A 23,836-nucleotide genomic window follows, 5' to 3' on the forward strand; every position below is an offset into this window, starting at 1 on the left:
TGATTCATACATTGTAAGCGGTTTACAGCTACATATTATTTCCATAGTAAGTTTTAAAAGTGATTAAATCCTGTTTTGAAGTTTTAAAAAAATTCTTGGACAGTATTACAGAATTTTAATCAGGCACTATTTTTTTTTCTCATTGTAAGGAATATCAAAATAAGCTTATCTATCTGGTACCTGAGAAGCAATTATTAAATGAAAGAATTAAAAACATGCAGCTCAATAACACACCTGGTAAGTCTGTAAGGTTTATTTTGTCTCTTATGTTCTTTTCTGAATGACTGTATGTATTCTGTTACTTCTTAAAAATAGTATTATTCTAAGTAACATTTTTTTACCTATAAGTTAAAAATTTCAAAATAATGTGAAAAATATTATCCCAGATGATAGAGCATTTTTAGTGATAAAAAGTAAATAAAAATAAAATAAGTAATAATTGTGGTATGCCTTCTATAAATCTTGATATTTTTATTTATATAATTCAAATAATCAAATGTTAGACTACAATTAAATAAGATCTAAATTTGGCTCTAACACAAGACTACATGTGCATTTTGACAAAACCCTACACTCATTGTAAAGAACTGTTTGGAAGGCAATTTTCCTATGAGGCCATGCCCGAGATTTTAGGGTGATAACATGCAGCAATGACAAGACTAGATGACAGGATGATGTGCCCCTCCCAGGCCCTTTATATCATCTAACTCTGTGATTTATACAAGGAATTTTACCACCTTGGCTCTATGACATCTATGGAACAAAATATTCCAAAATAATTTATGAGATTGTAACACTTTTTTGGGTTCAGGTCCCAATAAGAAAACTAAAAAAAAAATCTCTATATTGGATACCATGCCAGTAACAACATAGCAGAAAAAAAGATTTATTTAAAGAAAAGTAAATCTGCAAATATTATGTTAGAATTAGCTAATTAAAGTATCATAATTGTCACCTATTGAGTATCTGTCAGTCTTTCCATGCCAGGGCTCTTTATTACACTTTTGGCCATTTAGGAGATTCAGTAAATAGTGTCCTTCTTCTTTGCCCAAATTCTGAACAAATTGAGAAATAAGGCAAAGGAGCAAGACAGATGAGAGACCAAAATACCACCTCATTATTGATAAAGCTGATATTAAACAGCATAGTTTGTCTGAGAGTGGTACAGCTGCACCTATAAAACACTGGGTGCATGAACAAATTAGCATGTAGGTTTCCTATGGGCATTTTAGTTTCCACAAAGCAAGGGCTAGAAAGGTTCTAAGTTGTGCAGGCCTAAGTCTTTATCTTGACCTCACCAGTTAGTGAAAGGGTGGAAAGAAGCTGGGATTGTTAGGCTAATTGAAGGGCCCTTCACATGAAAGAAATATCAGAAATAAAGAAGTTCTCCCTTGTGAACTATTCTTACTATGTCTACTGCCTTCCATTGATGTGGTCTCTCCATGTCTCTGCTCAGTCTTTCTTGTACCTGATTCTTTTCTTTTCAAAGTGTATTAACCTCCACTCCACCACTATGGAGGCATTCCAGAGGGAGAATGAGCCATCCCTCCTGATCTGTGCAGTGGCATTATCACTGTCATCACTGATGTTGTTGTTGCTATTTAAATTGTGAATGGAATGTAGAATATGTCTTATTGGGGACCCAGTAGAGCTACTCTTTCTATGTGGAATGTGATCCAGTTGAGCTGTTATTTAATTTATTTATTTAGCCATAGTCCAATTCAAAATAGGAAGCTTCTGTTTGGGATTTGAAAAGTACCCTGTATCCCTTAGATTGCTCTCTTCCCTAACAATTACCATTTAATATTACCAACCATGTGCCAAGCACAATGCTAGGAAGTTTTCGTGTATTATGTTCTTTAATCTTTACAACAACCCCATGATATAATTGTTATTCCCATTGTTCAGCTCAGGAAAACTGAGGCTCAGAGACATAAGTAGTTACCCAAGATGGTATAATGGTAGTATTCAAATTCATGTTCATCTGACTTTACCTGACTCCACTCCACCGTACCACCATGTTTCTTTGTCTTCCAGTTTCCCAACACAGTGCTCTTATATGTAATTGAATGTGGTATTAAAACATGTATTAGTGATGTTCATTGTTATGAAGAAAGAAGAAATATACAAATATAAAACTTTACTGATAGACTTAAAAGATTTCTGAATAAATGGAGACATTTTACATATCTGAATGAACTAGCTTAATACTATACTATGCATCAATACTTTGTTAGCTATCTCCTAATTCCTCCATGTATTCAGTTCTTTTCAGGTTTCTTTAAATGAAACTTGGCAAGATAATTGACAAATTCACCTAGAAAAGAAAATGTACAAGATTAGGCAAGCCTTGAAAAAGAAAAGCTTTGGTGGAAGGAGGAGACTTGCCCTGTCAGACATCAAAACATAAGATATGAAAATTACAGTACCTAAAATAATGTGTTATTGATCAGAAACAGAAAAATAGAACAATGGAACTGAAGAGAAAGTCTAGAAAAAGGCCTATGTATATATCACAATTTAGGATAACGTAAAGTTGGCTTTTAACATCAAGTGGGCTAAGGATGGCCTTTCAATAAGTGATTCATTTGATTATCTGAAAGGGGTACAGGAAGCTCTTTTTCTCTCTTTCTGTACAGAAATAAATTCTGGTTAAAATAAGAGAGTAGGCCAGGCGTGGTGGCTCACACCTGTCATCCTAGCACTCAAGGAAGCCAAGGTGGGAGGATTGCCTGAGCTCAGGAGTTTGAGACCAACTTGAGCAAGAATGAGACCCCATCTGTACCAAAAATAGAAAAAAAATTAGCTGGGCTTGGTGGCAATCAGGAGGCTGAGGCAGGAAGATCGCTTGAGCCTAGGAGTTTGAGGTTGCAGTGAGCTATGATGATGCCACTGCTCTCTACCCAGGGCTACAGAGCAAGACTCTGTCTCAAAAAAAAAAAAAAAAAAAAAAAAAAGGATTAAAGACCATTCATAAGATATGAAGCCATAAAACTCCTAGAAGAAAACAGGAAAATCCCCCTTGACATTGACCCTGGCAATGATATTTTGGATATTACATGAAAAGCCTTTGGATATCACACCAAAGGAAACAAAATAAAAATAAGTGGGACAACATCAAACTAAAAAGCTTCTGCACAGCAAAGGAAACAGTCAACAAAATAAAAAGGTAAACTATAGAATGGGAGAAGATATTTGTGAACTGTTTATCTGATAAGGGGCTAATATTCAGCATATATAAGAAACTCACACAACTCAATACCCAAAAAAAGCAAGTAACCCATTATCAATATTAATTTGCTAAGAGAGTAGATTTTAGATGTTCTTATAGCAAAAAGAAAAGGCAACTGTGAGGTAATGGATATGTTAATTTGCTTGACTGGAGTAATCATTTGACTATAAATATATACATATTAAAATAGCATGTCATATACCTTAAATGTAGATAATAAAAAAACAATTAAAGATGATGTACATATTTTTTTTACAGAGCAATTCTTTCACCTCCTAGCTTTATAAAGTATTTGCATATATCCATTAAAATGTGTGTATAAGGATATTTATTGCAGCATTTCTAGGCAATGATGGAAAATTAGAAACAACCTAAATGCCAATCAAAAAGGGAATGGTTACATAAATTATGGAATAGCCATAATATAGACTACCGTGGAACAGTTTAAAAGGATGAACTAGATCTATATATCCTGATTGATAAAATGTTATTAAATTTAAAACAAGTCATAGAGCAGTGTAAACAATATTATTAAACCCCATGGAAATAAAAATTGAATACGCATATATCTAAATGTAAATGCCTAAAAGGAGAATAGGCTGAGGGTTGAGATGAAGGAGGGCTTTTTAATTTTTTACTCTATATGCTTCATTTTATTTAAATTTTGTACTTGATTTCTATACTTTAAATAACTAATAAAGCTTAAAATATGTATTTAGACGGTAATATTTCTATTTTAATTTATTATAATCTGCATTGTATATTTCCATCTGGTTTCTCCATCTCTGCATGAATATGTCAAAATATATCAAATGAAGCCTGTTCTTAACTTCCCAAAACAATGTTACTAAATAATCCAGTTAGTAATATTTTTTGAGTCCTTGCTGTAAATATTTCTATTCTTGGGAGCACTAAGAAGAAACTACTTTAACAGTAGTTTCTATTAATTATTTACTATGGGCCAGACTCTATACTAATGGCTTTATATCCATCACCTCATTTAACGAGTTAGGTGGTATGATGCCCATTGTATAGAGGAAGAACCTAGGATCAGATTGCTGAAGTGCCTTACCCCAAGTGGAACTTCACTTCAAGTCCTGGTACTTTGGATGTTGAACCAATGCTTATAATCATTTCCTCTGAGACTCTTCGCAGGATATGATCTGGGAAAAGGAAATAACCACTGAGTTTTATCTTTTCTTCTGATCCACATTATGTGTGTACATCCTTTGTATTTCTCAAGTTACACCAATTGGACGAGGCAGCAAATGACAATGGTAATGACACAAGAACTGCTACCAAATGTAAACTGTCTTGTGTTTATTTTTCAGATTCAGGAATCAGTTTACTTCATAAAAAATCATTAGAAAAGGAAGAATTATGCCAAAGACTTAAAGAACAGTTAGATGCTCTTGAAAAAGAAACTGCATCGAAGCTATCAGAAATGGATTCTTTTAACAATCAACTAAAGGTATTTATCTTTGATTATGTTCATTTTTAGGTAGCTGCCTTCTTATCTTCTTTATTTTGATTTAATAGAATGAATAACCAAAGGTATTATTGTTATTTGTATTACATTTTCATAATTTCTTTTATAATTTCAACTATGCCAGAATTTCAGGATTATTTTTAATGTTCTCTATAAATGTTCTAAACATTGTGCTATGTAACTAAACATGGCATTTGCCACAGTTTCTAGTTTTTGATGACTGTGCTATTTTTATTGACATCTATACATTTCAAGAATAATCCCTTAGTATTACGGAGCCAATCTCAGCCAACATGATCTTAGTCAATATTTTAAAATTGGAAGTAAGGAAAATTTAAAATAATTCAGGTGATGGAGGCTCTTTTAACACACTAAGTTCTTCTTTTGTTTTAGTTACAATGTAATTTAATTAACCTTTATGACATAATGTAATAATCAGTGAAATCCAAAGCATGATCTGGCACTACAAACTTTGCATGAAAAGTGAGTTCATGATTCATTGTTTGCTGCAGTGGCAAAGCAGGTGTCCAAAACATATACTGTGTGCTTATCATTCTGTTCACTATTAGTTGTATGCTGAAGCCAAACCTATGAAAGAAGATAATAAGAGCTGAAAAACAGACTAATGGCATGTAATTCAAATTTGGGAATAGTTATTCCTTTGCTAACTGAACATAAAGTTTTCAGAGCATAATGTGTTTTCTGTAAGAATTAAACCTTTTCATAAAGCTTTTCTTTAAGAAAGCTATCTCTTCATATGGCTTTTATCTTGCTGACTGACTTAGAATAACATTATTGTCAACTATAGAGTAAACAGCATAATAAAGAAAGGATACCATGGTGGCTTCAGGTAAAGAGGAGAAATTTGAGGTGAATAATGTTAATGATACACTTTACACAGCATATATTCTTTAGAAAAAAAATTTAAAACCAAATCATTGGTCATTGATGATAAGATAGCCAGCAAACTTATCTTCCCTATATTATTTCTTTTCAAAATCTGTACATAGTTTAATTGGCTTTTTATCTGCCTTATCTTACAGTGTGGGAATATGGATGACTCAGTTCTTCAGTGCCTTTTGTCTCTGCTAAGCTGTCTCAACAACCTCTTCCTCTTACTTAAGGTTATTTTCTAATACCTAGCTTCTTTTCTTTGAGTTACTTTACTGTTTTTTGTTTTAACTAGACTATTCTTTGCCTTTATCTGAGTATCTTTGTTTGAAATAACATATACAATATAGACCTTTTTTCTTTCTGCTTGCTTGAATATCCTTCTGCTGTCTAACTGCCTGTTTGAGTCTAATGCCAGAAATTAGTAAGGTTGCCCACAGTAACCTTTTTCATGAGGAGCCCAAGATACTTAGAAAATATTACCTGATTCCCTTACAACATCCCTGTGACTGGGTTAACTGATGGGATGATTACTAATTCAAGTCAAAGGAAAACTAAGGGAATTTGAGGTTAAATCACCCACATCACTGAAAATCATTATTAAAATAAAACATACTTTCTGAAATCATGTCATGTATATACCAGGCTGCTTCCTAATACTGCTAATAAGAAAAATTTTAAAGAACCTGTGATGCAGGGGCAGCTTTAGTTAGGTCTAGTTACCAGGCCTCATATTTAGATGTACTTTTACTTCAGACAAAAATGTTTAAATTACATGTATAAATAAATAGCTCCCTTTGCCATATATAGCACACAGTATTTAAAATACTCATTAAATTCCTATGTTAATATAGTTTAAAGAAAGGTGCTTTACATTTACCATTTGCTGACCCTAATAGATTTTGACTACACATTCTGCTAGGTACTAAAACGGGTGGCAGTAGGACAGGTGCATATGTATTCCACAGTGAAGACAGGAGCATAGGTGAGTTCATTTGTTACCTAAGCAAAGGTAGAGCAAATTGAAAAGATGGCAGCAGCAGGGGTCCCACGTATTAGCTTTATGGTTGTGACATGAATGGCCAGATTATCTGGTTTTAGAACTTTTGCTACAGATTGCATAGAACCTTAAACCTAATTCTTCCTCAAGAAATGGGGTTCAATGATGATTTGTGGACTATACTTGCTCACATAGGCTGATTCTTTCAGTTAGCATTTGATTCTCCACAGGCCAGCAGATTATTCTTATCCCTTCTTTTACTTTCTTCCTTCTGCTTCCTGCCTTCTAGGCTTTCACTGCTTATTCATACTTTAATCAGAGGCAATTTAGGAAACTAAAGGGTTATGAGATCTATACTGTCAGAGTGGTCAGGAGACTGACTGCAGTGTCACAGAAAGCAAGAAAAGAAGCCTTCTGGAGTCATCATTGTAAAATGATACAAAGTGATCAGTTAACAGAGTACTAAAAAATATTTATTGAATTTGTCAACAAGGAGACCTTTGAAGACCTTGCTAAAAGTGTCATTCAGTGGAGTGATAAAAAGAAGGTGGATTGCAGTGGATCAGGAATGAATGGGAGTTGAGGAGGGGTTAAGTGAGTGTGAACAACTCTTAGGAGAACAGTGAAAAGAGAGCACGGGGATCAAAGGAAAAACTTATTTTTGGTTTAAGAAAGACTTGAAGGAGACATCTCTAAAGAGAGATGAAAGGAGGGGGAGGAAACAGATTGAGATTGAATATATAAAATAATTTATGGAGCAGTCTTTGGGGAAGCAGATTAAGATAGAATGGAGAGCGTAGATGAAAGGATTACATAAAAAGATTACCTCTAGTGTAACATTGGGAAAAGATGGATGTGAATGCAGTTAAATTTGTTGGTGGAAAGTAGAAAGTTGACAGCTTCAAGACTTAAAATCAGAAGCAAATTGGACCATCACAAGGAATCTTCGCAGGTAATTGAGGCCATGGAATAACTCAGTGGAGTCCAGAAGAAAGGGGGTACAGATACAGGAAGTTTTACTGGTTTTGGAGATGGAAAAACCAATCTGATGGCTTAATAAGGCAGGTTTATAGCTGGTAGTGAGGAGAATATATGGAAGATTAGGAAGTTTCAGAAGAGAAGTAGGCATGAAACAGACAACTCGTTGGGGGATGTGGGAAGTATAAACTTAGTAGAGGAAAGCAGTAGGTGTGCTGAGCAATGTTGAATACCTGTTTGAAATTGGAGGTCATGAATTTAAATTGAAAACAGTATGCCTGATTGTATGATTTCTCTCCACCAGCATTCAGCTGCTTAGGTGTAAGCACAGAGAATGCTGACAAAATAGGTTCATGGCTTCATACGGTTTTGGAGTTTTAATAGACATGGGCAAAGAGAGTGGGACAAATGAGTTACAGATCTTGACACAAGAATTATGATAAACTCTGAAATATGAGCTAGAGTGAACGGATGTAAAGAGAGGAAGGGGTGCTGATAAAGAGAATGGTGGAATCAACAGAATTGGTCTTAATGGGGTTGAAAACCTAATGAAATGGATGTACCAGGTATAAGAATAATTCTTCTTCTTTTCAGTAGAATTTAGAGAAACGATGGGCTGGGCGCAGTGGCTTATGCCTGTAATCCTAGTGCTCTGGGAGGCCAAGGTGGGAGGATTGCTTGAGCTCAGGAGTTTGAGAACAGCCTGAGCAAGAGTGAGACCCCGTCTCTACTAAAAATAGAAAAAAAAAAAAAAATTAGCTGGGCAATTAAAAATAGAAAAAGTTAGCCAGGCATGATGGCTCATGCCTGTAGTCCCAGCTGCTGAGCCAGGAGGATCTCTTGAGCCCAGGAGTTTGAAGTTGCTGTGAGTTAGGCTGACACTGCAGCACTCTAGCCTAGATGACAGAGTGAGATTCTGTCTCAAAAAAAAAAAAAAAAAAAAAAATAGAGAAAGGTGCAACAAATAAAACCATAAAAGCTGAGAGCTGTGGGAAATTTGCTATGAATGCAGTATTTGCATTATTATTGGCTTAAGTTGCAAGTATTTTCCTTACTCACACATCTTGGACATAGTCTCTGGACACCACACTATACTCAGATCAGATCTGCCATTTCAATCAAGTTAAAAGGGTTTACCTATAAAATAGTTTATTTCTGAAAAGAAATGGAGTTTGGTTTGGAGTTTTGTTATTGTGTGTGGGTAGATACAAAAAAACATTTTTAACCAAAACATTCTACCCAAATATTGTTTAGCTCCCACCTTTGCCGTAAAATTTATTTTGATTACTTTAGTTTCCCCCCCCCCCCTTCTTTCCTCCAGTCTCTTTACTCTCTTGTTTAGGATTCTGTAGATTCCAAATGAAAGAAATCTGGTTTAAGATAGTTAAGCTAAAGAGTTGTTATTGGAAGAATACTAGGACCACTGACTAGGAAGAGCTGCTGGACAGGGGCAGTTCCTAGGACACTGACCCATGAAATTGAACATTCAGTTCCCACAGTACCCCCTCTCTCCACCTTAATCTCTTCTCTTCTCTTTTTTCTGAGTTGATTTTATTCCTGCCAGTCATGGTATCACTTGGTTGTGAGGCACCTCCAGGTTTGCCTTATCCCAGGAAGGAGGAGCTCAGAGAAGAAAAGTTTCTTTCTCCCTTCTTCACTATATCTAAATCCCAGGGAAAGATTCTGGCCCAGCTTGGATCATGTTTATGTGCTTTGAACCAATCATTCTGAGCAGGGAGTTGAGGTGCTGTGATTCTTTAGGCTGAGAATAAGTGAGTGCCCCTGGGTGGGAATGAGAGAAACTGAGTTTGACAGACCCATCAAAACCCCATGGGGGCCGGGGAGAAGGTGGAGAGATCAGTTTCCCAGAAGGAAGGAAGGGTGCTGTTAGAAGAAGGGGAAAAGAAAATGCTGAACAGATAATCACAAGTTTCTGTCATGGCACTTATCTGTGTCCCACATTTTGGTACTTTTCTCTATGTTGAGATTATGGACTCTTTGAAGACTTGTAGATGTAGACTTGGGAGTCAGACAGCCTTGAATTGGATTCCCTTTGAATCCTTTGTAGTACTTTGCACACAGCTAGATGCTTAATAAGAAATTATTTATTTCCACTTCTGTTTGTAATACTTTTCATTATTTTGGCTCATTCTGGTCATGGTTTTAGGCAGACATTATCATTTCTATTTTTAGTTGTGAACTAAATTATTTAATGATTGTTTCTGTGTTTAGTTCAAGATCTTTTTGGGCACAAGTTATTGGTAGCTTGGTTAAACTACATATCTCAAAAACATGGCTGAATGAAATTCCTCTTCAAATATTATAACAAGCCAATTGTTCCCCTGTATTTTTAATGGATTGCTTTTTTATTGAAAATGCTACATCAAATCAAAGAATTGACTCATTAAAGATTCTGTGTTCCTTAGAAACTAATTGATGCTAAAGTGGATGATTTTGATGTGTATTTGTCTCAGTGGCTAACTGTCTTAAATATTTATTGAATTCAGGATTTTTTTATTATCTAGACTTTTTTTTAAACTTCAAATCTTTTAAATTTAGTTTAACTTGCTTCAAGAGTTTTGTCTTTTAATGCAAATGCCACATTAATACATAAAACAAAAATATTTAAGTCATTCATGTATTGATTATTTTCATTTTCTCCTTAGGAACTGAGAGAAAGCTATAATACACAACAGTTAGCCCTTGAACAACTTCATAAGATCAAACGTGACAAATTGAAGGAAATTGAAAGAAAAAGATTAGAGCTAATCCAGAAAAAGAAACTAGAAGATGAGGCTGCAAGGTAATATAGCTAATAAATTTATTATACTATATTGCTGTTAGAATTCTAATTTTGTTGCCCATATCTTTAGTTTAACTGTGACAACATAAGGGGAATAAAAGGATTATCCTAGGATGCTAATCAGATTCCACATTTTGTAAGTTAAATTCTTCTTTTAGGGACTGAGTTTGCAGTAACCAATTTTATGTTCCATTAGTGAAAAATGCAGACTTTGGAGTTAGACCTGTTTTAGAATTCTTGATCTGCCACTCACTATCTGGATGACCTTGTTTCAGTCATTTTACTTTTCTGAACCTCATTTTCTCCATCTGAAAAAAGAGACATTAATGCATATCTCATAGGTAATTGTCAATATGAAGTAAATTAATGTGGCTAAAGAGCCAAGTATAATTTCTTGTATGTAGTAAGCACTCATTAATTCTGTCTCTCTGTAATAAATCTGATAGTGTTTTCTGAAAGACCGTAAAAACCAAATACTTAATTTTATAAAGTAATACTGAGTGTAGAGTGCCATGTTAATGCAGTTCTCTTTATACCATTGAGATATATTAATTGCCTTCATTTATAGCAAGAAGTAAGACAGTTGTGGTATCTGAAGCCTACAACCATTCATTTAGAGACTTTGCATGATTTGTTTTATGTCATAAAGATTCTTTTTCTAATACATTCCTCTGTTTCTCACAATTTCTGTAGTATCAGAAATTAGTGTAATTACTTAACAAATATCGATAGGCCGATATTTCTTGCCCTTGGTAAAGAGTAATGTTCATGAAAGAACTAATAATTACTAGGAAGGCAAAAAAGATACATTACCATTTAGCAAGCTTCTATTCTAAATGGCTTCAAAATAGCTACTTCCAGCACATTTTTGTTGAGTGGCTGTTGTCGGCTGTGATGCCAGTAGACTCTGGATTGCTCCTTGCCTCCTGGTTCCTCATAATTCTAATAGGCGAGTCAGACAGTTCAACAAATAGCTATAATAGCGTTTACTCCAAGACCACTATTTTTGTGGACTCTAACAAGAAATAATGTAGAAATAGAGAGAGTAGAGTTCAAACAAAGTAGGCTTTTGTTTGCCACTTAACATTGCACAAGAGAACTGTGCAGTGGTTGCATTGCTAGTCCCTGTATCAGAGTTTTCTGATATATCATGCAATTAACATGATACCTCTTCATCTTGCTCACAATTCCCTTCAGTCTAACAGATTGTATTAGTAATACACATTTCATTTCACTCATCATTCTTGCACATTATCTTAGTAGATAGAGAGGAGGTATCAAAGAGAACAGAAGTATATGTAGGATCTAATCAGTCCAGAGCTGGGTCTTAGTACCACATCTTGGTTTGCTTGGCCAATTGCCCAGGTATGTTCCCTTCTTCTCCCAAGCTATTGATAATAGTTTTCCCATTGCAGGGAAAACCATTCTCTTTGCCTGTTGTCCAGCTCCTGAGGCATCTCCTCGCACTGGACCTGTTACTCAGCCACTAATTAATTCACATAAGAAAGTTTACCAGAATTCTGGCTCAGTTTCCTGGGGGTGTGCTCAGCTTGCTCCACCTCCCCTCATTTGAGCCTAGAGTAGAGAGGCCAGGTATCCTCCCCCATGGGAGAGGCATTTAAATAAGGAGCCTCGACTGGGCTGTTCTAGCCTTACATTTACATGACTGTAATAACCTGGCCAAAGGAAAAGCTAGTGGAAAGCATGAAGAGCTGGAAAGAAAGAAAGAAAGGAAGGAAGAAAGGAAGGAAGGAAGGGAGGGAGGGAAGGAAAGGAAAGAGAGAGAGAGAGATAGAGAGAGAAAGAAAGAGAGGAGAGAAGAGAAAGAGAAAAAGAAAGAAAAGAAAAGACCAGAGAGTCCAATGAACTCTCTGGTCTTTTCTTTGTCTCACTAAATATGTACTAAGTACTCTGGTAGTGGTGTTTATAGTGCTGTGGGAATTCAAATGAGTCCTAGGCTTGGGAGAGTGTCAGGGAAAGTTGCAGAGGAACAGAAAAAGGGAATATTAGTTGAAATTGAGTGAGGATGCAAGCGAAGCATTGTCCTCAAAGAAGAACCAGATCTCAGTTATGGAAAGCTGCTGGAGGAAGCATTCTTTGATGTGATAGAGGATGTAGAAGGGTTTGGAAAGGGCTAGAAAGAAGCTAGTAATGGGAGGAGGAACCAGAAGTATGAAGTGTAAAACAATTTGAGGATGAGGAGAAAGGATTGATGACTGAGGGCCTATAGTTTTTTTAATTATACAGGATTTCTAAATTCCTCCAGTAATTACGGAATAGAAATATGGAATTAATCCAAGACTCACACTTTGGTGGAATATAAATGCTCCCAGATCACAGGGATGTATCCAGCCACAACCTCCACTGTCCCTGAAAGTGCTGAGGCTTGGAGAAAGTGCTAAATTTACTGGTGGCAGCTCTGCCTCTGAGTAAGGTCATAACAATACATGCAAGGGAGAGCTGTAAAGTACATTAGTTCTAATACTAAAATAATTAAGTCTGATCACAGCTCATCTTGGCTGGCTAGAAACCAAACTGTAGCTGCATCAAATGTCATAGAAACATTTATAAAGGCTTGGACATACAAAGGAGAAATGCTCTATTATCTAAGCAAATGAAAAAAGACTTTGAAGTGATAATATAAAAAGTAGGTAATCTTTCCAGAAGCACTTCCAATTTTCACAGCAATGACTGAATCTCAAAAACAGAGATTAATGGGATAGTGGGAATAAAAGCTGGAAGGCAGTCCTTGTGAACAATGTGGAGAAAAGGGAAGGAAATTTAGATACAATTTTTAGATTTGTTTGCTGAATGGTTCAATTTCAACTTTTTTCCTTGGGTTTTAAGGTTGGTTGGCAGGAGGGAATTGGAGGGTGTGGGAAGTTGTCAGTCATACACCTCAGCTCATCCATAGTCCAGGGCTTTTCTTTAGATTGATTGATATTTTCCCTTTCATCCCTGGTCCCCACTGTTTCTCCCTACCAGTACCTCTTTGCTAGTTCTTGAGCTTGACAGGAACCAGATCTTCTTCTGTATTTTTATTTAGTGTAAAAAAATTTTTAGGACCTTATGCAAACTCTTTTTCTTTTATGTAAAGGAAAGCCAAGCAAGGAAAAGAAAACTTATGGAGAGAAAGTCTTAGAAAGGAGGAAGAAGAAAAGCAAAAGCGACTCCAGGAAGAAAAAACACAAGAAAAAATTCAAGAAGAGGAACGGAAAGTTGAGGAGAAACAATGTAAGGGTAAGGATAAAAATAATACATTTGATATTTTTTGAGACAGAACTACTAAAGTAATAAGAAAAAAAACGACCCAATGAGAGGCAAAAAAAGGAAGAGACAATTAAAACAGAAAGATGCTAATTTTAAAGTCAGAAAAGATCTCTTTCTAAATTAAACGTGGATGAAAAGTATGTAGGCTTATTAAAACAGATTGAAGGTAGAAATCTTAACATAACAGGAAAACAGAATATAGTTACCATGACTAACTGAAAAGATCCTGACCTGATTTTCATAATTGAAGTAAAATAGCTTTAAATATTTTATTCAACCAGTAGAACTAAGCTTTTTATTTTAATGAAACAACAGCAAAATTTTAAGTCTTTGCATGATGAAATTTTCTCAGAAAGGTATAGTTTGTTTTTTGATACACCTCAGAGTCAGTTTATTCCTAAAGTACTTTGAGTGTCATTATATCTTTTTTGGATACATAAACTTTCGAATCAATATTAATGATCCAATGTGTTGAAAATTTGACAAGCTAAAAGCATTTATTCTAAAAATGAACAAAGTAAAAAATGTTTAATCTTATCAAATCCAGTATATTTGTGAACTCTTCTGCTGTTTTTCTTTTAGAACGACACTGGTAAATTTATAGATCTTTCTTCAGCCAACCCTGTTTGCCTACTAGTCTTCTCATTTGTGACCTCCTTTTTGTGCTTTTCTTCCCTGTTATTTTCTGTGTTCTGACCTCCACAGATCAAACTAAGTCTCTCTCTGCTTAGTCTCCTTCCACTTTGTGCAGCCCAGCCCCACACTCCCGCACCTTCCTTTAGATCCATGTGCACGCTTCAGCCTGCAAGTCTTCTCTTTGTTTTACTGCCTCCTGCTTTGCTTAAGGTGAACATCCTTGTTTGCCTTTATATTCATTATATGACTAGTCAGGATATTTAAATCCTGACAAGTCTGTATCAAATGGATTTTCATTATACTGTTTTAATGCTCAATTTTTCTTTTAGATTTTAAGAGCTCTTTATTAAATGATAGCAAAGATATGTATACATGAAAGTAGCAAATAATGACAATTATCTTCTCTTTAGGTGAGACAGCTAGTGTTTTGGTGAATTATAGAGCATTATACCCCTTTGAAGCAAGGAACCATGATGAGATGAGTTTTAATTCTGGGGATATAATTCAGGTAGGAAACAAAGTCTTTTTTCTCTTGAATAAGCAGAATACATTGTAATATATTGCTTTCTATAATAATATTGACTATAATTTTATATGGTTATTTTCCTTTATGAAATATTTCTTAAACATTACCTCATTTGACCCTTACAACATACTTCAGAGCTGTATAGGCCAGTTATTATTACTACCATAGTCTAGGCAAGGAAGCTTAGAGTCACACAAATCATAACTGTCAGCATTGCAGTGCCAGAGTGGGACGCAAGTATATAGCTTTTGATTTCCAAAGCTAGTGTTCTGTCTACTCTGCCATACTGCTTTGCCTCATAAAAGGCAATATTAATTTTTTTATTTTAATGAATTAACAATAAAATCTTGGAGGGCTGGTTATTTTCTGGCAACTGTTAAGAGTTGAAGGAGTTAGATTCTGCAGCCCTAACTGGATACAGGCCACTTATTCCTTGGAACAGAAGACCTTTATTGTATTATCACAATCTATGTAAAATGGATGAATAAGAGAAGATCCATAGGATAATGTTTTGGAGAGCCAGTGTGATATAAGGGAAAGAGTACAGGCTTTAGAAGCACACAAACTTGGATTTTAGTCTCTGCTTCAGCTTTCTTCTTATTAAACTAAGATACTATTACCCAGAGTATCTAGCCAGTGTCTGTTTTTTCCCTACACTGTCACCAGTTTGGTATATTTTATTGTTAGGTAGCAAATGTTTATTGATACTTGGAATAGGATTTACCAGAAATCAAGCACACAAGATAATCCCCAGGTATACATTCCTTTTCTTGCCATTGCCACCACTGGCAATGCCATAGCTGCTCCTGAGCTGGGGGAGAGGTCTGTTTTACAACTAGCCCAATGCCATAGTCTGCTGTCCCTACTGTTCCTTCTCTACTTGTTGATAATGGTGAGATAGTGTCTGAGGATGAAGAGATGCAGCCTATCTCTGGGCATGTTTGGTCAAGAGCCTACTTATAATTTTGATTATATCTTTTATTTATTCCTTCAACAAATATTTCTTGAGAGTTATGTTAGGCTAGGGATATAGTGAATAAGACGTAATCTCTGCTGTTAACAAGCTTGTAGTCTAATGAAAAAGAAAGACAACCTAAAGCAGTAGAGGAAGGAAGGTAAAGGAAAAGGTTAGACTGCTACCAGCTTTAGAACAGACCTCTCCCACAGTCAGAGAGCCAGCCTGTGGCAGTGAGAAAAGGACCATAAAGTTAGCTGTGGTGTCTTGGGTGCTCGTGTACTCTGCTGAATCATAACAGAAAGAATGAGTCATAGCTGGGCATGGTGGCCCACACCTGTAATCCTGGCACTTTGGGAGGCCAATGCAGGAGGATTGCTTGAGGCCAGGACTTCAAGACCAGCCTGAGCAACATAGCAAGACCCCCATCTTTACTAAAAAAAAATTATTTTTAAAAGAATTAGCCAGATATTGTGACATATACCTATAGTCCCAGCTACACAGGGGGCTGAGGCAGGAGGATCACTTGAGCCCAGGAGTTTGAGGCTACAGTGAGCTATGATGATGCCACTGTACTAGATCTAGCCCTGCTGACAGAGTGAGACCCTGTCTCAAAAAAAAAAAAAAAAAAAAAAAAGTCTTGAGTTACTACCAGATACCTAATTTGAACAACTTGGTTGATGATGGTGTCACTCACTGAGAGGAAAATCAGACAGAGGAAATTTATGTGGGAATTACGAGTTCAGTGTTGGATGAGTTTCAGATGTCGGGGCAGTAGTTAGATTTCCAGAGATATCTAGAGAGATCTCAGACAGAGATCTAGGCTGAGGATGTAAATTTGGATGTCATCAGTGTGTTGTGCTGGAAATGGAATACACGAGAGTTGTGGAGCTCATCCAGGGGAGGAGTAAAGTGAGAGAGAAGAGGATTGAGGATGCAATCCCTGGGAAACATGGATAATGAAGGGATTATTAGAGGAAGGGGAGCCTTAAAAAGGAATGACTAGAGGTAGGAAAAAAACAGGAGAGTTTAGTGCTGGGGAACTTTGAGGAGAGTGTCTGCAAGTGAAATAAGACAAGGGCTAAAAAAATCTATTAGATTAGCAACAACACTTGTATTGTTAACCCGACAACAGTATCAGTAGTGTGGAATGGTAGACCAAAAAGCTAAATTTCAGTGAGTTGAGGAATAAATTGGAAGGGAGGAAGCAGAGACAGCGAATATATAAAACTCTGAAAGATACTGGTTTTGAAAAGGGGAAGAAAAAGAAAGAAGATGGTAAGTAATGAGAAATGTGGATTGGGGGAAGTTGTTCTATTTTGTTTTTTATAACTTGGTTGAGGCTTGAGCAAGTTTAAATAATGATAGGAAGGATCTGCAGAGAGGAAATGGGTTAATGATAGTGGAAAGAGTAAGTAATTGATGGAGATTGTTTTTTCTAATTAAAGCACAATTTACATATAGTGAAGTGTGCAACCTTAAGTGGCTCAAAGAATCTGTACATATGTATTGTGTCAGTGAAGCCCCCACTTACAACATACAGCATCAGGAAGGCACCTCATCCATATACCCTGTCAGACTTCCCTGTTCTGACCAATAGATGGAAATGAGGAAGATTCCTAAAAAGGCTGGAGGGGTTGGAATCTAGAATACTGGAAGAGAGAGTAGTAGAGGACTTGAATACCTTTTCCTTGTGATTAAAGGGCAGGAGGAAAGGGTGGGAGGGATTATAAGTAAATTTTGCTCAAGTAGAAGATGAGGTCAGATCTGAGGGCTTCCATATTCCTGGCAAGATAGGAAGCAAGGTCTAATCAACTTAATGGATGAGGTGGCAAAGGAGATTCATTGGAGGAGAAAAAGATTAGAAATTCCACTAAGTCCTGGCCACATTTTCCATGACAGGCTGAAATGTTTTTCTAGCCTTCTAATCTATTAATGCTATTTTTGAAGTGATAAGTAGTTTCTCTAGGCCTGTGAGAATTTATGCAAAATTTTCTAGTTTGACTCAATATGTAAATTGACAACTAAAAATTGATAACAACTATAAATGACAGTTATGAAATTGATTAAAATTGACTCCTTCCTGAAGTAACTTGGTATGACTCTACAGAATGAATGAGCTTTTTCTTCTTGATGGGGTTAAAAATATTAAGGAAAAGTATTACAGAAATTATGCTTTTAAAAGTTTGTAGGAAAAGGAGGAAGTTAGTATTTGAATGTCAGTACTCATAGATTAACAGTGATTTTTTGCCTTCAGACCACACGTTTAAACCAGGCATAATGCTGAACATTCTGCAGCATTGGAATACTTTAGGTTGCAGAATTCTTTAGGGTTTATTGAGTTCTTGTCTTCATTTTTATTGCTCTAAACTAGTCTTAAACTAGATCTACAGGATAATATTTCTTAAGTGGTTCCTTTTGTTCTATTTCAGAATAGCATTTTATGGTAGTTCTGTAGCTGTGACATTATTTATATCATTTAACCGTAGAAGCTCTGGTTGAGGAATTTTCTAAACATTTCATTCATGATGTAATAAATAGACATATAAGATTAAAATAAGAGGCCGGGCGCAGTGGCTCACGCCTGTAATCCTAGCACTCTGGGAGGCCGAGGTGGGCGGATCGTTTGAGCTCAGAAGTTCGAGACCAGCCTGAGCAAGAGCGAGACCCCATCTCTACTAAAAATAGAAAGAAATTATATGGACAGCTAAAAATATATATAGAAAAAATCAGCCGGGCATGGTGGTGCATGCCTGTAGTCCCAGCTACTCGGGAGGCTGAGACAGGAGGATCGCTTGAGCTCAGGAGTTTGAGGTTGCTGTGAGCTAGGCTAACGCCACGGCACTCACTCTAGCCTGGGCAACAGAGTGAGACTCTGTCTCAAAAAAAAAAAAAAGATTAAAATAAGAATTATTTACCATAAACATAAATGAAGCTTCCCTGATAATAAATCCATTTATTATTAATTAAACTTTAAGTCTGTTGTTTATCTAATTTAGAATAGTCCATTCAAGTTAACATTTGTTGAGTTTCTAACTATGAGTCTGCTGGTGATAGACAAAAATGAGTAAGGAGGCCACAGTCTAAGAAGAAGACAGAAAGGTGTAAAACTATACAAAATATAATATAAATTTTGATTAGCAATTTATATAAACAAGTACTATGGGAACCCAGAGAATGAAGCAAAAATAACCAAATAGAATTGGGGGACATTTTCACCAAGGATGAAATGGAGGAAGACCTCAAAGGGTTATGCTTTATATTTTCTTAGTGCTTTACAGTTTCTTAAGCACTTCTATAATTATTCTCAATTCAATTCTGAAAAGAACCCAGAGGAAGGCAGTACAGGTATTTTCCCCAAAATTTATAGATAAGCAAACCCGAGACTTTAGATAATATTTGTTATCTTAATAGAGGATAACCAGGTAGCATGGCTAAGACTGAAACATGGTTAACTCCCGAGTTTGTGGTCTTTCCTCTAAACCACATAATATTCTGGGCAGGAGGAATACCTTGAATAAAAACATTGAGGCTTTTGAGTACCAAGTGTATTTAAAGAATGTCACATAACCATTTGTCTAGAATATAGGACAAATGGTAGGAGATCAAGATAGAAAGATAAGTTGAAACCTGATAACCTATAATTTCAGAGGCCTTAAATTCTACCCGAAGAGGTTTGAACTTTGAAGAGCTTTAAAATGGAGAGATAGCATCTGCTAGGAGGAAAATCCTAATGGGTCTGGAGTGACTTAAATTAGAGTAAAAGGCATTGATACTGGAAAGGGAGAAGTAAGACTGTCTTTATTTTCAGACGACTTGATTGTGTAGAAAATCCCATAGAATCTAAAAAAAACTACTAGAACTAATAAGTGAGTTTAAGTTTAGCAAGGTTGTAGGATACAAGATTAATATACAAAAATCAGTTGTATAAACAACATTCAGAAGCTGAAATAAAAATACCTTTTAAAATAGCATAAAAATATGAAATTGACAAAAGATTTGTAAAACCTATTTATTAAAAATTATAAAGTTTTGTTGAGAAAAATTGACCTAAATAAATGGAGAGATATATAATGTTCATGGATTAAAAGACTAAGTATTGATAAGATCAGTTCTCCTCAAATTGTTATATAGATTCAAGGCAATTTTAATCAAAATCTCAGAAGGATTTTTTTGTAGAAATTGATGACCTGATTCAAAACCAAAATAACTTTGAACAAGAAGAACAAACTTGGGCGTTTTTTTATTACCTGAATTTAAGGCTTTGTATAAAAGTTACAGCAATCAAAATAGTTGTGATAGCATTCAGATAGGAAAATAGATCAATGGAACAGAATAGATGAATAGATCCATACCTACATACGTACATATATGTATCTAAACAACTGATTTTTGACTGAGGTGCAAAAACAAGTCAGTGAAGAAAGGATAATCCTTTCGGCAAATGGTGTTTCAACAATTGGATATTCTTATGCAAAAAACTGAACTTTTATTTATTTCTTGCAACATATATACAAATTAACTCAAAATGGATCAAATGTAAAACCTAAAATATAAATCTGAAACTGTAGAACTTCTAGAAGAAAACATCAGAGAAAATCTCAATGACTTTGGGTCACTCAAAGATTTTTTAGATTCTTAGATACAACAAAGAATCTGAGAAATGGTGCTTCTTTTTGAGAGAAAATGTTCTATAACTGATCGTGGTCATGGTTCCATAACTCTGTGAATATGCTAAAATCCAGGCCGGGCGCAGTGGCTCACGCCTGTAATCCTAGCACTCTGGGAGGCCGAGGCGGGAGGATCGTTTGAGCTCAGGAGATGAAGACCAGCCTGAGCAAGAGCGAGACCTCGTCTCTACTAAAAAAAGAGAAAGAAATTAGCTGGACAACTAAAAATATATAGAGAAAAAATTAGCCGTGCATGGTGGCGCATGCATGTAGTCCCAGCTACTCGGGAGGCTGAGGCAGTAGGATCACTTGAGCTCAGAAGTTTGAGGTTGCTGTGAGCTAGGCTGATGCCATGGCACTCTAGCCCGGGCAACAGAGTGTCTGTCTCAAAAAAAATAAATAAATAAAAATAAAAGGTAAGAAAATAGAATCTCAATAAGGTGTTATTAAAAACAAAAAAAGTTAACATGCATCTACCATATGACCCAGCCATTCTGCTCGTGGATATTTCCCTGAGAAAATTAAAAGCATATGTCCCATACAAAGACAAAAATGTTCCTTTATTTGTAATAGCCAAAAACTGGAAACAACTCAAATGTGTATCAACATGTAAAAGAATAACCAAATCGTGGTATATCCATAGATGTCATATTACTCAGCAATAAAAAGGAATGAACTGTTCATACTCACTGAAGCGTGGATGGCTCTCAAAATATGCTGAGTGGAAGAAGGCAGACCAAAAGAAGGATATATATAGTATGATTTTATTTATATAAAATTTTAGAAAAGGCAAACCGATGTATAGGACAGAAGGCAGGCCAGTATTTTCCTCGGGATGTGGGACAGGTCATGGGGAGGGGAGAGAGGGAGTACTTAACAGTGGAGCAAGAGGAAACTTTTGGGGGTGATGGATACGTTTGTTACCTTGATTGTGGTGATTTTTTACAGGTGTATACATATGTCAACATTTATCAAATTTAACACCTTAAACGTGAAATTTGTGTTAGTTATGTCTCATAAAGATGTTTTTAAAAATCTTAATGGATTCTGCATGATTTTAACAGATATAACACTGTCAAATCTGTGTTTTAGAAAGGAATGGAGTGGAAAAAAGAGACTCAGCATATTCATTTATTCAGTGAATTACACAGGTATCTGTGCTAGATGGGGGCAAGGGGTCAATAAAAAAGCTCACAGACATGGAAGATGTAAGTAAATAATAAGACAATATAATAATGCCTATATGACATAATGCTTATATGCTATAACTCTGTCTTGAGCTGGGGGCAGTTAACAGAATCTTGAAGAATGAGAAAAAATTGCAGTAATCTTAAGTGTGAAATGAAAAATACCTGAAGTAGGTAGGTGAAAATGGGGTGAAAAAAAATTCAAAAGAGTTTTTAGTGACAAACTCAGGAGTTTGGATGTGGAAGTATAGGAGAAGTAAGAACCAAATATTTTTTATGTAGAATGACTAACTCTTTAGTGGTAAGAGAATAGAGATATAGGGAATTTAGGAGAAGTGGATAGGGTTAGGAGGATGGGGAGAAAAGCTCAGTCTTAGACTTGACTTGAAAGTTCCTGTGGGATATCCAGTTGAAGGTCTCTTGCAGTCGTTGAAAAGTATAGGCTTGTCCCTTTGAGAAGAAGTCAGTTCTGAGGATATAGCTTTTGGTTCATTATTGCATAGAGAACTGATTAAACTATTCAGGAAGGGTATAGGATACGGCAAGAAAGCCAGCAATGAGGCTGAGTGTAGTGGCTCATACCTGTAATCCTGGCACTTTGGAAGGCCAAGCCAGGAAGATCTCTTGAGGCTAGAAGTTTGAGACCACCCTTAGCAATATAGTGAGACCCTGTCTCTACAAAAAAATAAAAAAAATTAGCTGGGTGTGGTGGCACATGCCTATATTCTCAGCTACTTGGGAGGCTGAGGCAGGAGGATTGCTTGAGCCCAGGAATTTGAGGCTGCAGTGAGCTATGACAATGTACACTCTAGCCCGAGCAACCTGGTGTGACCCTGTCTCAAAAACAAAACAAAACAAGCCAATAATGAAACTTGAGGGTGTTATCAGTGTTTAAGGGATAGGGACCAAGAAGGCAGAAGAAGAGATACTGTGAGGACAGAGGATGTCACACTGTAGAAGGGAAATGTCCGGGAGAAGAAATAAAACTGATAAATTACCTAGTATGTTTTACCAGTTGGAAAATAGTATTCAGAGAAGGTTTTATAGTTATGCTAGAGAATTCAGGAAAGCTCTGTAATAGGAACAGAGAAAACTAGGCAAAAAAAAAAAAAAAACACACACACACACATAAAGTAATGATTAACTATAGGAAATTAAAAAGTTTACAAGAAAGCAAATGTAATTAGCAGAACACTGCATTACTCAGATGTGAAATATTTACATAGTCATAATAATATAAATATTAAATATAATTTAACCAAAAATTATGCTATAACAATATTGGTAGACTAAGAGGGTACAGTGAAAGAGAGGTAAGTAAATCTTCCTTTTCCATAACCAGAAGCCAATAGATAATATCTAAAATTGAAAAAATTTGAGAAATAGCAGTGTAAGTATGTTATTTAGAAACCACTAAGAATGGCAAGTTACTGTTAGGAGTGAAAATCAGAACATAAGGAGCCATGGAGTAGGGGAGGATATTTTCCATCATAAGCTGTGTATAATGCTATTTGTCATTGTAAATTACTTTCATGAATTAACTTCGATAAAATTAAGATTTAAAAAGATAATTCATCAATCACTAGAAAAGGTAGCCTATTAGTTTGTAGAAAATGCCTTAGCTATTTAGTTAGATGGGCTTAATTCTGAAAATGAGAATACTATGCAATAGTCTGCATCTCTTTGCATTGTAAATGTGTGGCTTTCTAAGCACTGTTAACTTCTATTTGTTTCTTTAGGTTGATGAAAAAACCATAGGAGAACCTGGTTGGCTTTATGGTAGTTTTCAAGGAAGTTTTGGCTGGTTTCCATGCAACTATGTAGAAAAAATGCCATCAGGTGAAAAAGCTGTGTCTCCTAAGAAGGCCTTACTTCCTCCTACAGTATCTTTACCTGCTACCTCAACTTCTTTTGAGTAAGTTTTTAGCTAACAGTGGAGTTTACATAGCTCAGCAAATGTATAAATACCTAATACGTAGTTGTGTGAGCTTGCTACTTCACCATATTACAATCTGAGCTAGATACTCCAAGAGTACCTTTTGTTCCAAATTTAATATTGAGATTTAGTAAATGAAAACATAGATCAGTAGTTTGTTCAAGAATCCTTTCGTTTTCCACAAATTGTATTTAAACTCAGGGTATATAATATACAAGTAGATAAATTAGTAGTACTTCATTAAGTTCTAAACAATTAGGTAT

General features: G+C 35.7%; 1 protein-coding gene and 1 non-coding gene across 5 annotated transcripts in view; both read left to right on the plus strand.

The window, feature by feature from the left end:
• ITSN2 (intersectin 2) overlaps positions 1-23,836 on the plus strand; it is a 139,602-nt gene that overhangs the window by 66,933 nt on the left and 48,833 nt on the right. For 2 of the 4 annotated variants that reach the window (XM_069494830.1, XM_069494828.1), the window contains 7 exons: positions 150-237; positions 4,564-4,703; positions 5,765-5,845; positions 10,257-10,393; positions 13,491-13,627; positions 14,710-14,807; positions 23,377-23,552. In XM_069494830.1, the coding sequence (XP_069350931.1) occupies positions 150-237; positions 4,564-4,703; positions 5,765-5,845; positions 10,257-10,393; positions 13,491-13,627; positions 14,710-14,807; positions 23,377-23,552 (857 nt within the window). The remainder of the gene's footprint in view (positions 1-149; positions 238-4,563; positions 4,704-5,764; positions 5,846-10,256; positions 10,394-13,490; positions 13,628-14,709; positions 14,808-23,376; positions 23,553-23,836) is intronic. The other 2 variants (XM_069494829.1, XM_069494831.1) reach the window with 1 other exon arrangement.
• On the plus strand, positions 11,915-12,053 carry LOC138400456 (small Cajal body-specific RNA 21). Its single transcript, XR_011236336.1, has one exon. It is a non-coding gene; the product is annotated as a small Cajal body-specific RNA 21 (non-coding RNA).

This window comes from Eulemur rufifrons, chromosome 19 (genome assembly GCF_041146395.1).
Source record: "Eulemur rufifrons isolate Redbay chromosome 19, OSU_ERuf_1, whole genome shotgun sequence".
In the NCBI taxonomy this organism is placed as follows: Eukaryota; Metazoa; Chordata; class Mammalia; order Primates; family Lemuridae; genus Eulemur; species Eulemur rufifrons.